We start from the raw sequence: 15,078 nt of genomic DNA, 5'->3' as shown, positions 1-15,078 counted from the left end.
GGAGTTTATTGGGATTGCACTACGAAAGGCTGATTTTCTGTTTCTGTGTCAAAGTGAGAACGTTTCTTCAAGACACAGAAATAAAAGGAATTTTGGATAAAAATTAAGAAATCAATTCTGGTGGACCCAAAACAAACTATTTTTCTGCAAAAAAAATAGCTTTTTTTATAACCAATGTTGAGAAGTTTTCTAAATTGCAGTTAATTCACCTACTTTCAATTGAACTAATATAAACTGTAACACCATGTTCTTGTACTATTTTACAGGAGGGGAAGCACATTCTGTAATTGCCTGATGGGATGAGCTCCTTTCACACTTGATGTTTGCCGAATCAGCCGAAAACTTCTCTGTTCTTCGGACACTTCCTCACACCTTTGGTTTTATTTCAAGAGACAGTACCAACATTTACAACAGCGTGATTGACTGCCGTTTGGGGAACACCCCCAACATTTTTTTCCTTAATGTTTCCAAAACAATTGCTTTACTCTAGATCCAGTGTCCTACTTATTTTTATTTATTTATTTCACACATGTTTGATTTACTGTGTTATGATTACCTGGATCAGGTTTGTTCAGCCAATTAGAAGCTGCCAAAGTGTAAGGGGTGTGGGGGGAGGGGGTCCAATAGAAGTGGGGCTGCAGGCCTTCATGTCAGGAGATGGCTAACCTTACTCTAGTGACTCCATTTGAAGTCTATCCATAAAAAACAGCAAAACTTGCTCCTTTCTAAAACAAATCTTGTCCCTACAGCTGACGGTAGCATGAAGCAAAATTGCCCTGATTTTGTCAGAGGGTTGGGTCTGGGGCCACAGATTCTAGGAGTTTGCAGCTGCTACGTTCACACCGCTCTCAGCAACAAAGATTCAAGCAGCCATCTCCAATAAAAAGTCTATGTAAATGCACACACATGCGCATTTTAGGCTTCAAAACTTTCACGTTCACGCATAGTCATACAAGTTTCAACCATCATTTTCTGTAGAAAAAGAAGAAGAAGAAGCCCCTCCCTGCTTGTCCAGTGTAAACACCATGGGCTAAACGTGCGCAACAGAATGTGCATTTTAGCTCTGAACGCGCGTCACATGTCGGGTGAGTACGTAGCTTAGAAAAACAGAAGAATGAAATGCAGATTAGAAATGTGAATGCAGTAATGAGAATATATTTTTTTCTTGTTTTTAATTCAAAGCTGCACATAGTTAAATAATGAAATAACCGTCCATGACCTTGACAGTACTGCTGCACTGAAATACTGTTGGGCACAAGACTAACATTGAATCTGCTTGTATTATTCAGGCAGACAGAAGCCTTTCTGGTGAATGCACTGCTTTACAGATGCACATTTAAAAGCTAACTATAGTCCTTTTCATCAGAGTTTAAGGGAGATTGCAGGTTTGAATCCACCAGAGACTCTAAACAAGACCCAATGCCTCCCTGCCTAACAAGCAGCCTCAATTCTGCCATATGCCGCTGGTAATGATACCAATATCTTGATGCAACTTCGAATGCTACATTTTCTGATGAAAATGTTTAAAATCTTTCTACATAAGCTATCACACAACAACAGTGTTGTGCTGCTGTGAACAGGAGCCATTTCCATCCTTCCTGCAAACATAAAGTGATCAGTCAAAGCCTGGTTTGAACAGCTCTACAGTCACACACAGCTGCTAATACTATGAACACCCTCACAGCACATGTATGTCCACATGTGCATGCAAACCGTCTCACACACACACACACATACTGCAACGTAGAAACATTCATAAACACGATAAAAACAAGCACAAAAAGCTGCTGCATTTGTTTGTCTGCTCAGTTCTCTTTTTTTTGTTTTTTTTGCAGTCTTTTTGGCACTCACTGAAAACTTCACAAAGTAAAAATAAAAAACATGTCAGTCACTCTTGGCTCCAGCATGGAACGTCATGAGACAGGAGCTTTCTGCAGCACTGCTGAGATACTGAATTTAATCAGAACACCCGTTATAGATGATCCATGAAAAACGTAAAAGATGTAAGTCAAATACTGCGTTTATAAGTTGAAAAACCATTTTTGAGCTCAGTATTTTCTTCATTCTTTCACTGATGCTGAAACACCACAGATTCATATAAGGAAAACCAAAATTCCAGATCTCATAAAGGAACAATTAAACAAAAAATCTGCAGGAGGGTGGCACGACTCCAATAAAAAATGCACCAAAATGTTTGCAAAATTGAGGAGTTGATTCTGTTTTTTTTATGATAAGTTCATTTGTGGAATCAGGAAGCGGCTGGGTGGCTTTGGAAACACATTTTTCAAACGAGTATAACAAAAAAAGCATGAGAAAAACCATCAAATGAACTTTCCAAAATACATATTTTTCCTGAAGTGCTTGACCTTCTATGTCTAATTGTCAACAAACGGTGATGACTAAGTACCTGGATGGGCTGACTTTGCATTTGTTGGACTCAGTACCTCCTCCTTGTCAAATTTAGTCATTACATACAAGGTCATGGCGGCACTGCAAATCAAATGCAAAATACTGTGCTGCCACAACTCTGTAAAAAGGCTGTAAAAAGGTAATGGTATGCAGTACCACAGCTCTGTTACCACTATCTATTTAAAACGCTTCTCCATCTGCCATTTTACTTTGGCTGAGGGGATTTCCATGGCGAGCGTCTAACTGCAGCTTCATCAGAAGCATAAAGCATGGAGTGGCTGTGGTATTCTTTCTTGGTATTTGGACAAAACAAAAGCCCTAAATACATTTTTACAGCCCCTTTGCTCATAATTACCATAATATGCCGTGAAAGGTCGATAGGCGGGCTGATAAAAATCAACACTCAATTATTAAATCTGGAAGAGCTGATGTCCTCCGCAGCCTGGGGTTATATTTAAAGTGTAATTGTTTTTAACTGCTTGGAAATGTGGAATAATGGTAAAAAGTAGTATTATTTTTTTATTGCTTGTTGTCTTAAGCTGTTTCAGCCTGGTAAAACACGCATGAGGAGGACTTAGGAGAGGATATTGATCCCTTGTAAAAACCCCTAATCAAGATGAAGCAAAAGGACGTGGATTGAAACCAGAAATCAGTTTAGGGTGTAACATCCAAATATCCAAGCAGCTCCATTTTGTGAAAGTTGTGAGTTTTAGCATTAAGAGGAGTGGGTGACTGACTGATCAGAATTCACATCAGCAAGAATTCACTATGAGAAATCTATTTTAACACTGATGCAATAAATCAAAACACGTTCTTAAAGTCTTAAAGTCCCACTCTGATCACTTTTGGTCTGCTGGAAGTGTTCCCAGTGGTCTTTTAATTATGATTATGCTGTTTTAATAAATAAATAAAATCTGTGTTGTTTTCTAGGACATAGTTTCTGCAGGGCAGCAAAAATTCACTTCTGAGTTTTTGGCGGGACTGTTGATACGGAGTAAGCCCACCCCCACTTCCCCTCCCCGTTGCTCAGAACAGGGAGCTTTTTCAAACAGCGTGTTTTCTTCTTCAGCTGCACAAGTTGAATAAGAAAATACTCAGAAATGTAACTTTTCTTTAGAAATGTCCTCCATCATCAGAGAAATGCCACAAGAACATGTTAAAAACACCAAGAACACCATTTTCATTGGAGTAGGTCTTTAAGCGCTGTGGTTATTTTCTATTTTGGTGAAGATACATGTCCCATTGTAACTTTGTGCAATAAATATCCATGTCAGAGTGATGAGCTATTTTTTTTTAAATAAACCACTAGAATGATTGTTCCGTGGGCTAAACAACAAGATCAATGTACCTGTCAAAATGAAAAACCAGATTGGATGGGGTTTACTTTGTGTCCTCATATTACTGGTACCTAAGAGGCCATAATTGACCTGAATATATTTCCATTTTACCAGCAAAGGAGAATGGCTGCTGTCAAAAACGTTTTGGGACATGCATGGCATTAACCCTTTGCTATCCTATGGAGTCAAAATGACCCCACCCCTACATTGACGTGTTCTCCCTACCATGACAAAGGTGGATAAAGGTGGAAAGATTTCATGTAATCCATGGACACCAGTGAAGATCACAAATCATTGAAGAAAAAAGGTTCAGAGCACTGTCTAGTGGGTCTAGATGACCCAACTCCCAACGTTAAAGTGCCTAGGATAACACAAGGGTTGGGAAGATTGAGGGCGGCGCTGAGGAATACACTGGTGCTGGTCTGGCACTTTCTTTTGTTGTAATGAGCTACCACCAAACAACAGGATTCTTACAACCAACGGGGGCCCAAAAATGGTATGATTTGATCCAGTTTAATGGATCAATTTTATAATGGAAACGCTCAAAATAGCGGACTGGACGGTACCATTCAGTGGGAACGAGGCTTAAGCACCACAAGACAGAACCCCTTATAGTTAAGTGACAGTTTGACAAGAAAAATGATGTCACTGCAAAGTTGGACTAACAAATGATTGTCGCCATAAAAGTGAAGATTTTAGCTGAAATATTTTTTTTTTGCCATATCTCATTTATTTTAGTGGGCAAGTGTTAAAGAATGTTGAAACCTTATGATGCAGAACCTCAAAGCTGAGCCACACGTTCACATCTATCCAGATCTTAGGACACCAAACCAAATATTATCAGCAAAACTAGCAATCTTGATGACTTTAATGTAAATCATTATTAAGTGATGAGTTTTAGCTTGTTGTGTTTACACTGCCTCTATAGGAGCTTTGAGTCTGAAGCACAGTCAGAAAAAAAATAGTTTTTTTGGTAAAATTTATGTTATTTAGACCCAAAACACTGACCTTAACATGTAACAAATACTAACATTCCTATAATGGAAACCTTTTTTTTTCTAAATAAGAGAACCCAGCATAATGAAATATAATTGTGAGAGAACAAAGTGTACCACACGATCAGTTTGATATGTTAGACTTTGCTTGACATTTCTTGACGCTTACAAAGTTTATAGGAAAGCTCAAACTGAGCAGCTGCTAGTTCTCCATCCATCATTTTGAATGTTGTCAGCATGTGATAAAGGCAGTCCAGTCAGAAGACTGGAAGTCAAAGGAAGAGTTTCACGCCACACAATTGTATCCATCAGGGAGATTTGCTCCAGCTGGATATTTATCATTTTGAAGTGAAGCTCTTAAAGTTTTCTAATTAAAGTCTACCACATCCACTTTAAAAACACCATCCATCCTTTCTCAAAGGAGCTGTGACCGTTTCCAACACGACCACATCGCCTCATTCATCTGATCAATAAGTGTCGGCCAAAATGCTGAACCTTTGGTCCACAACTCCTTATAAAAATATTATAAAATGCTTATGAATGCCTTTTTTCATATGCTTCTGTAGAAAAATGGAGAAAAAAGTATTCTACTGTGCAAGTGAGAGAAACAGACTTTTTTGACACTAGAGGTTAAGGGAGGTATCTTTTTGTACAAATTGCAATAATTCGTAGAAGGAAAACGCACTCCCACCATACCTCATTTCACAAACTCAGGCAAGCACTGACCTTGTAAGTAGAGAAAAGCATGGGGATGATAAAAATGAGATATGCAGAGGTGCAGGAGCACACAGTCATTTGCTACCGCTCCTTTCTTCACACTGAAGATTAGGCAAATACAAAATCTGGGCATCCAGAGCACCTCATTGTCCACACTTTAGGGAAGAAGACATGTTTTGTTGTGTTGGCACATAAGAACTGGCACGCTGGTCAATCGCTGCACAACCCTCGAAAACTCAGTACCATTTCAGTAAAGGTAGATCATGCACAGTGAAGTGGGCAGATTTTAGTGAGGAATCAAAAATTGCCACTCCTATTTGTAGTCCAAGCTGCTCCGACGCTGCATGTGAGTGTAATTAGCCTGACCACATCGCCACTATAGGCATACGATTTACAGAAGGAATATAATCAAAACAACTCCAACCTAAATTGCACTTATTTACAGAGATGGAGTGGAGGGAACTTTTGATGGAGGCTTTAAGAGCAAGTTAGGTCTGTACCCAAAAATGTCCTTTTCTTCCCGTCTTCAAAGTGCTCTTTGTTGTTTCTTTTCTTTTCTTCTTGATTGTGGTTTTCGCTTTTGCTTTTGTTCCAGCTGGTTGCATGTATTGCTTCTGTGTCTTATGCAACACTGCTAAAACTGCAAAGCTTTGTGTTGAATCATGGATCCAAAAAGCAAAATAAAATAAAAAATATATGAAGACAAAAAAGTTACACTGTTGGTTGTTACAGATGGAAAACTGGTTTTCTTCATGTTAAAAAAGGCGGGGGTTTATACAAAATGACATTTGTGTTCATATGCTTCAAAAAGCAACTCTGAAACTCCCTTTTTTCACACATGAGTCTGCATCCGTTGTGTGTGTCTCTGGGAGTAGTCGGAGGGTGGAGAGGAGTATGAAAAGCGAGTGGAGCTTCCATACTTTCCCAGCCCCGTTTCAGGACTCTGCTGTCCAGCTCCTAGGCCTGGGCCCGTCCCTTGTCCTGTTGCATACATCTCATAGGCTGGAGGTTCCTCTACGGGAGGAGCGAAGCCCATGCGGTAGGTGGCGTACTGGGAGGGGTATCCATAGTTGTCATACGGAAGCTGGGTTGTGCTGTCAAGCAGACCACAGTCTCCCCCAGGGTAATCTCCAGGTGACTGGAGCGCTGTGTTGGGCGGCGCTTGCTGACTCTGCGGAGCTCGGGTAAAGGTGTTGAATTGAGCATAGGTGGAGTGGGACATCCTGGAAGGTGGGCGGGGATCATAGCACCCTGCCCTCGATCCTGGCACCGTGCTGGGGGGAACTGCACCGCTGGTGGCAGGCGAATTTCCACTGGAAGTGGCGCCAGAGAGCACGCTGCCTGGGTTTTGTGGGCGAAAGTCACCCTGGTAGTGGACGACACGAGTCTGGGGACGGGCCTCGTCATGCGTGGTGGCTCGGACATTGTAGTAGCCGTTGGTCGGATCCTGTTTTTTAGAAAAGGAAATATAAATTGAGGCTCAAACACACAAAAAAATCAAATTTAGCATTGTTATACAGCAGGATAATAAATGTTTGCAAAGTTAACATCTGCTGATGCATGTCTTTATAAAAGTACAATGAATGAAGAAAGATGCAGCCCACTGGATGACATCACAAGATTTAACATGATGAGCAATTTCTTTTTTCTGAATAAACCCAAATCTCTAGAGACACTGTTTTTTAAGCAGGGTATTCAATAAAATAAAATAAAAATGTAAATGTCATTTTTTTTTAATCTATATCTATTTGGTGTGAAATTTGGTGCAAATCTGGTGAATCTTGCTCCAGACTTTTCCTTTTACAGCTCTATTCAGAAATATAAAAGGCTTGGCGTCATAGAATTGCGAGCGGGCAGAAAAAGCGTAATTATTAATTTCACCTCCGTGATCATGATTACATTGGTTGGCACTTTGTTCTGAGAAGGACACAACCCACACGTCACTACCTGAATAGTCTCAGTTCAGCTAGTCACGTTTTAGCAGCTCAACCGGTTAAACTTTCAGCGCACGGTCAATGAACGCCCAATTTGTACGCAGAGCCTGTGACCAGACTCAAAAACATGTACAGCGAACGCGAGTGTTCCATTACATATGCTTTTCATTGAAAGTGGCCACTTAAATGTGAGTCAATTTAATTGGTGTAAACGCAGCACCACTGTTAGCAAGGGGTGAGTAGTGGACCCTTACTGAGCATGTGCGAATGTCGTACGCATGGGGTGCCCATAGTACACCCAAAGGAGAGTACAATGGGCTACACTGATTCTAACAGTCAGGCTGCACGCAAGGAGTAACACTTATTTTTTGCTAAATATATACCTATAAAAGCAGTTGTGACACTAATTTTGAGAGTTTATTTTGTCTGTGTACACATAGGGTGCCCTATACATTAAATACCTTTGTCTTTTGGATTAAAATGGATATAGACTGGTAAATTATTCCTAAATTTAGTAATCCAAAAAAATATAAATCTGGAGACCAGACCAGAGGGAGACCATCTTTTTGTGACCTTTTCCAAGAATCATTGATCCATATGAGTTATTATTTAATCATAAAAATGCATTTATATGGAAAGACATTGTTCTAAGCTTAAGTGATAGATTTTCTGTTTCATAAAAACCCTGTATCTAAAATAGAAAGATGAAAAGGTAGATGTATGTGGTGGTGAGACACGACCATGACAACAAAACTGACTCCCGGCACAGGTTACAACATCCCAGATGCTCTGAATGTTTGCCAGCAAAACAAAAAGATGCAAAACTGCATCTCTGCAGAGTGATCTCACCTTGAGCTCATACTCCTCCCGCGTGTCGCTCTCACTTCTGATGTCCTGCTTCAGGTCCATGTCGTCTTTGAACGGCTGAGTGGAGGGAGAGAGGGAAACAGAGGGCAAAAACTAAACCATCAAACAACGAAACACACAGACGGAAAGAGGGAGGGTGTAGAAAGAAAAGGAGGAGGAAGAAAGGGAGGGAAGAGGAAAACACAGTTTCAGGTTTTTCATCCCAAGAGACGGAAGATGAGGTTAGCTGTCGGAAAAACCGTTCAGGTTGAGCTTTAAAACCTTTTCAAAGGCGCAGCGTTGGTTAGATTCTCCAGGATTTCCAGGATTTTCTAAAAGGAGCACAGTGTTAAAGCAAGGGTGTAATATTCTTTGTGAGGGTATTCCACTATTGCAGCTTCCATAAGTGTAAAAAAAAAAGTGCACCGAACCTGTGAGTCTGTCAGTTTAAAACCTGCATCCTTGCAAGTTTTTTTTGTGTATTTAGCAGAGTCAGTCCTCCAAGCAGCGTTTTCTTATATTCTGTCTTCTCGTGTGCTCAGCCGTTCAGGTTTCAATGCATGAGGTTGAAACTGAAGTTATATATTAGTTCTTGTAGTGTGTATTTTCTTCCGTGTCGCCTTTTTAAAGCGAGCAATTCTTTAACTTTTTTCTGCCTCTCCCTCCAGTTTAAAGACAGTGTCAGTGCAGATGAAAGGCCATTGACCCTCACGCCTCCTCTCCGCAGCCCCGCGGTGACTTAGATGGGAGTTTACTAACCGAGTACATGGCCTTGACCATCCTGGTTGCCGTGGAGACGTTGGTTGCTTCCTCCTCCAGGCTGTTGGTCTCTTTATTGACTGTTTCTACTTTGATGTCTGGTTTACCGAGGGTGACGCCACGCCGAGCTGGAAGGGATAGAAGAAATTAATTTGGTCATGCTTTGGATCGAAGGTCAAATGAATTATTGATTTAATGGTCAGTCTTGTTAGACAAGGAGCAAAATACGTAAAAAAAACCAACAACACATATTTTTATAATTTTTATTTCGTGTGATGTCTTTTATTTTTTTTTTGGCATTGAAAAACAGTGTTTTGGTTGGTTTTCGCTGTGATTTGGTCTGCAGGTTACTTTTCAAACAAGAATGCAGCAACAATGATTCACAATGATGAAATTAGATACAAAACTTTATTTTTTTTAGCAATAAATTGTTTTTTGTGTGTGTTTTATTGTTATTCAAAGACATTTGAATGACATTACAGCAGAACCTCAAGCTTCTATGTTTATTTCATGACATTTTGTTCATTTTTTTATTCATTCATTTATTCAAAACACAATTGCTATGTTTCAGTAGCTCCCTTTAGGGGTCGCCACAGCAAATCTTCCACCTTCACCTCTATTGTCTGTTTCCGCCTCATTCACACCAACCACCCTCATTTCCTCTTTCTTATCACTGTTCCTCCTCCCAACATGTCCAAACCACCTTAAAACATCTCCAGAACATCTACCATGATCTGTTCCTCTAATGGATTCATTCCTGATCCTCTCCATCCTGGTCACTCCCAAAAAGAACCTCAGCGTCTTCATCTCTGCTACCTCCAGCTTTGCCCCCTGTGTCTGTATCAGTCTCTAAACCAACAACATGGCTGCTCTCACCACAGTCTCCTACACATTTTCTTTCATTTATATTCTTTCACACCTAAAACCTCAACCTCCATTCGTTCCAACGTGCTTGCACATCATGACTCTTGTCACATTGTCATCTGCAAACATCATTAACCGCATCCTCGCAAACCTCAAAGGAGAGTAAACTGTATTATTTTTTTTTCTTTGAGGGCAAATAGCATTCTGGTTATTCTGTAACTGCTTAAAGAGGATTCAAGAAATGTAAAATCAAGGAAAATCTGAGGGAAACTGAGGGAAAATGGCTACATATTATCTGTACCAAGGTCTACAATTCATAAGACAAAGTAAATGTATGGCAGAGACAAAACCATTGATATTTACATCAACAACAGATTCTGTTGCTGCAGAGCTCCAATTTGAAGCCAACACTGGCTCATGAGCTGCTCAGTCTGGAATGATTTGACATATTCCTTTTTCATAGCCTAAATATAATAACCATTTATCACATCAGGCTTCATTTAATTCGATTTTGACTTTAGTGAAGACTTTTTTCAAGTTCTTTCCTCAAATGCATTAAGTCAGAGGAGACAGTCTCCTTGCGTGTCACATCTGATCTCCTTACATCACCAGTCACACTGTATGTACCAATCAACAGAGATCAATGTCGGGAGTTTGACATCTTTTCTGGAAATGAGGTCTGTAGCATGAAATAATCAGCGTTTGAAGTGATCATTTTTCACTGGAGTGTCTCATTACTGTCACACAGAGGTGCTGTTTAATCTTTTCAAAACCAGAAACGAACTAAAAGCAAATAAAATGCTGGGGTTGCAACAGCACGGCTGGAAAAGTCTCATATTTTTAGTTTTTCAATAATATCCTGATTAGATTAGACTGTGGAAGCAGCTTGAAGGTTCATTTTATTCATTTTAACTAAATGTAAAAGCATTTTCACAAAGTTATTCTAATTATAAACTTAAACAAACAAATCCTAAACTGGTGTGATTGACAGAGCAAAGTATCACACAAAAATCCGTTCAGGGGGTGTACAGATTATTAAAATTAGTCTTCCTTTTTTAATTAATGTTATTAACTCACTTCTAAAGGCAGGATGACTGGAGTCAAATATATATATATATATATAGAAGAATAGAATAAAAAAAAGTCAGATTAGTCTACCTTATTTTCTGCACTTGAAGGCACACTTAAAAGCCCTCACTTTTCATGAAAAACAACAATGTGTATTCATCAAAAGCACTTTATACATGGATTAATAGGCAGATGCTGAAGTGATTTTGAGAGGCACAAGGTGCTCTGTCAAAATGTCCGTCTGGTTTTTGTGCATACAATTTTGGGTGTTATTGTGACTATGTCAACACTGCTAAGGGACCGTGTTTTCTTTAACGTGTTGTTAAAAAAAATTGTTGGTTAGCATAGTAACAGTAATGTTTGTTTTTGACATGTTGCAAACAAGGTTGAGAGTTAAAGGAAAAGTTATTATTAATGCAGTTCATAAAATCTGACTGACAGACTTATCTCTGACTTTTGTCTCACATAATGTCCCCTTATAGTTTGGTGCGCCTTATATATGACATCATTTAAAAAACAAACCATTCATCGACGGTGCGCCCTATTGTGCGGACAATATGATATAAATTCTGCAGTCAGAGATGAAAAAAAATCAGACTTGGAACTACTACTATTACTTATGAATACCTATGAATTGCCATTCAGATTTTGTCGTATTAAATCTAAAAACTGTTCTTGTGAGTCCAGCTCAGCTTTTTCTCTTCCTCTATCTGAGGCGGCGAGGCCTTTGTTAGCATGCATAGATCTGTTGCATCAGCAAGCCTTATAGAGAAACATTCCAGTCTGTGAACTCTTGAGCTGTCTCTTATTCAAACAAAGAGAAGCCTGTTTATCTGGAAAGATAACAATGTTTATTTGAGTTTCTATTTCCAAACCCCATCTTTCCTGTAGTGGTGTTTATCAGCTCTGAACCAGAGTATGTACTCTTATCCCCAGAAAATCCCTCTGGGGACTCTGCCAGTCACCTTCACCCTCTTTTTCCCAGTTTCTTTATTTACTGCAGAGTCGCTCAAAATTATAATTAAAAAAACCACCAACTGTTTTTTAAAACCTCCTTGGGAGTGCGATGTTCATAAATACTAATGGGATTGCTAAATGCTATAGAAAACACATACAAGGATTTATCATTTAATTCTATTCCCCTTTTGTTTTCAAATCTGAAGCTACTTCATTTTGTCTTATAAAAACACACATTTAATGTAGATAGAAAGGGAATGGAAACGTGTAGTGGGTGTTTTAAGGCAGTTTGCCATATGACATGAATATTCATTAATCTCACTTAAATACATTTGATGTATAGATGACATGTGAAAAGGCAAAGTGACAGATAAAAGAGGATGGAAGAAATGAGGACTAAAAGCCACCTGCAGTAAGTGCACATACACAGACATTCAAAAAGAAGGAGAGTGCACTCACTGCCTTTGCGTTGGCGGTACAGGAAGAAGGCAAGCACCAGCAGGAGCATAATCAGCAGGATGGAGGAGCCCACCGTACTGACAGCGATAACTCCCACTGGAACATTATCTAAAACAAACACGGGCAGAAGAAGGGTTGGGGTTGACGGACAGCTGTTAGCCCATTGTTGCAGAAACCTGTGCAGATGCGCTGTTGCTTGAGTGCAAATCCTCTTGTGTCCCCAGTTACTGCTGAATCTCTGAGGACTGTTAGCAATGATAAGCCATGCCAGTCAGACAAAGGACACAAATGGAGGAAAAATCAAAACAGTTTTTTTTTTTTTACTTGCAAAGATGTTTTTGGAGGATTTTCTAAATCCTGTGAAATCTGACAGCAGAGTTAAGGCCGACAAAGCGTACAAAAAGCAATTTCTCTGTGTAATGCAATGCTGCAGGATCTCATGTTAAAATGGCTCTCCAGGCTGACAACATCATGCAATACAACTGGGAGCACTGCTGAATAATCACACTTCACTGCATCTTCAGTTACATAAGAATTCCCGTCAGGAATTGATAACAAATATTTTTAAATGTTTTCAAATAAAAATCGCATTACAGCTTGGTTGGTTCAATCTATATATTTTTAATGAAAGTCCCAGTAGGAAAGGTCATTTGCTAATCCCATAACAACTCATTTTCCACCAGAGCCTAAAGTACAGATCAGCACAAGAAAACATGTTTTAAACCAGGCTTTAGGATGTGTTAAAGGTCAATACCACGACTTGCTTGTTTATTGATCATCTTTTCATGGGACGTTTGTTGGTAAATAAGAGGACCACAGTAGATCTCACATAACAGGAATGTGTGAGCATAGAGGAAACAGGAACAATAGTTTTGGAATTTCTGGACTGCAGAAAAGTTGGTGGTTAAAGTGAAAAATGAACTCTGACTGCTTAAGTTCAGCAGGGCACAATGACAACTCTACTTTTTTTAAAGGTCAGACCAATTTTTCTGCTTTGATCTCCGTACTAATGTCCAGATCAATAAAATTATATTTTTTGTTTATTCCTATGTTGAAGTATGTTTGACTTTGTCTGCATGCCTAAATCTTAGCCCCGGCCCCGGCCCAGGTCCCGGCCCAGATCCCGGCCCCGGCCCCGGCCTCAGCCCCGGCCATAAAACATGTTAAAAACACCAAAAACACCATTTTCATCAGAGTTGGTGATAAGAATTTTAGGGATAATTCAGATTGTTACTAGGGGTTAACTGGACATCTTCCCCTCTGATACCTTTCTCCTCAAGAGTGATGATCATGGTTCCGGGTCCAAATGAGTTCCAGGCGGTGCAGTTGTACGGGGAGTGGAAGTCAGACTCCATCACGTTGTTGATGGTGAGGGTGGAGAGGACAGCTCCTCCCTGAGTTGGAGGTTTACTTTGCTCCACTGTGTACCTCTCCATCAGGGTGCCTTTCTCCTTCTCCCACACATTCTCTTTCCACGCCCAAACCTGTTGGAAGCAAGGTTGGTGAGCTTCTAGGATTTAAACACATCATCAAAATGATTGTGAGCCGGAAACAAAACAAAAATGTTCCTACATTATTCCCTGAAATCCTTTTTTATTCAATTGGACTAAACCAACTCACTGACATGTTTAATTCTTTTGGCTAAAACCTGATCCTACCATCCACTTTAACATCAGGAGTCAATAACACTAATTTCTCCTCATCTAATCAGACACAAACACACATTTAAACATTTGGAGATTAAAGCAGATTCCGGGTGAAAACAAGCTGCTAATTCTGTCCTCACACCTATCAGCATGAGCCTAATTACAATTTGCAAAGCAAGTCTTAGAACAGGAAAAGAAAAGAATTTCTTGATGAATAAATCAGAATTCCAAGAGAACACAAGCACAATGGAGCAAGAGAACATGAGCGCTAAAATCTTAAGCATGTTTTGCCACATAAAATCTGCTGACTTGGAGTTTTGATGATATTAAAAATGGAGCATGGCAACATCAAATATACATACAGACGCATTCTGAAGTAAGGAATTCCTTTACCTTTCATGGAAAAAAGACTTTGATGGGCGTTTGTTGAAGGTCAAAGGGCTTAAAATGTCTCCGCTTTATTTTCCTGATTTTGTATAGTTTCTCTGTTTTCGTCTCCAGTTTTTCTTTGAATAATTATACTGCAGCGGTTTTGTGTGTGATTCTCTTCCTCCCATTGCCTCACCACACACAGCAACACACTTCATATTTTATGAGTCCCCATGTCTGTGCATTAAGCCTGGGCTATAATGTCGTATCACATTATACGCTCTGAGCTCTGCCTGTGCAGAGAAAGGCTGAAGCTCTCTAAAAGCTCTGATTTCTGTCATGTTGGCACTGCACAATTGGATAATTGACGCTGAAAGGTACAAAATTTTACTCTGCATCCATTTCTCTCACTCTTCTCAACTCCTCTCCACCATTTGTGTTATTCATTCCAGCCTGTAAACTCAAATGGCATTAATAGATTTATTTCTCCATATATAGTTTTTGCTCTTTTATTCTAGTCGTGAGCCTTTTGTTGTTTCCCTTTCTCATTACAACCTGTGTAACAATCACTTTGTATTTAATCGCAGCTTTAACAAGTATTGCTCTCAACAACAAAGGAAGAAAAATGCTGCAGCCGCTACAACCAATTCAGGAGGAAACTCCAGTCCTACTTTATTTGGTGAACAAATTGTCGGCTGCAAAAACAAGTATAATCACA

General features: G+C 39.6%; 1 protein-coding gene across 2 annotated transcripts in view; it reads right to left on the bottom strand.

Moving 5' to 3' along the window:
- Positions 1–4,711: 4,711 nt before the first annotated feature.
- Positions 4,712–15,078, bottom strand: part of LOC101167736 (kin of IRRE-like protein 1) — a 99,518-nt gene continuing 89,151 nt past the window's right edge. The window contains exons 11-15 of one of the 2 annotated variants that reach the window (XM_011486003.3): positions 13,613–13,829; positions 12,346–12,453; positions 8,998–9,125; positions 8,242–8,352; positions 4,712–6,905 (exon numbers count right to left, since the gene is read on the bottom strand). In XM_011486003.3, the coding sequence (XP_011484305.1) occupies positions 6,291–6,905; positions 8,242–8,352; positions 8,998–9,125; positions 12,346–12,453; positions 13,613–13,829 (1,179 nt within the window). In that variant the 3' untranslated portion in view covers positions 4,712–6,290. The remainder of the gene's footprint in view (positions 6,906–8,241; positions 8,353–8,997; positions 9,126–12,345; positions 12,454–13,612; positions 13,830–15,078) is intronic. The other variant, XM_011486004.3, reaches the window with a different exon arrangement.

This window comes from Oryzias latipes, chromosome 17 (assembly GCF_002234675.1).
Source record: "Oryzias latipes chromosome 17, ASM223467v1".
NCBI classification, from domain to species: Eukaryota; Metazoa; Chordata; class Actinopteri; order Beloniformes; family Adrianichthyidae; genus Oryzias; species Oryzias latipes.
The sequence above is the reverse complement of the archived record's forward strand: the minus strand, read 5'-3'. Positions and strand labels throughout refer to the sequence as shown.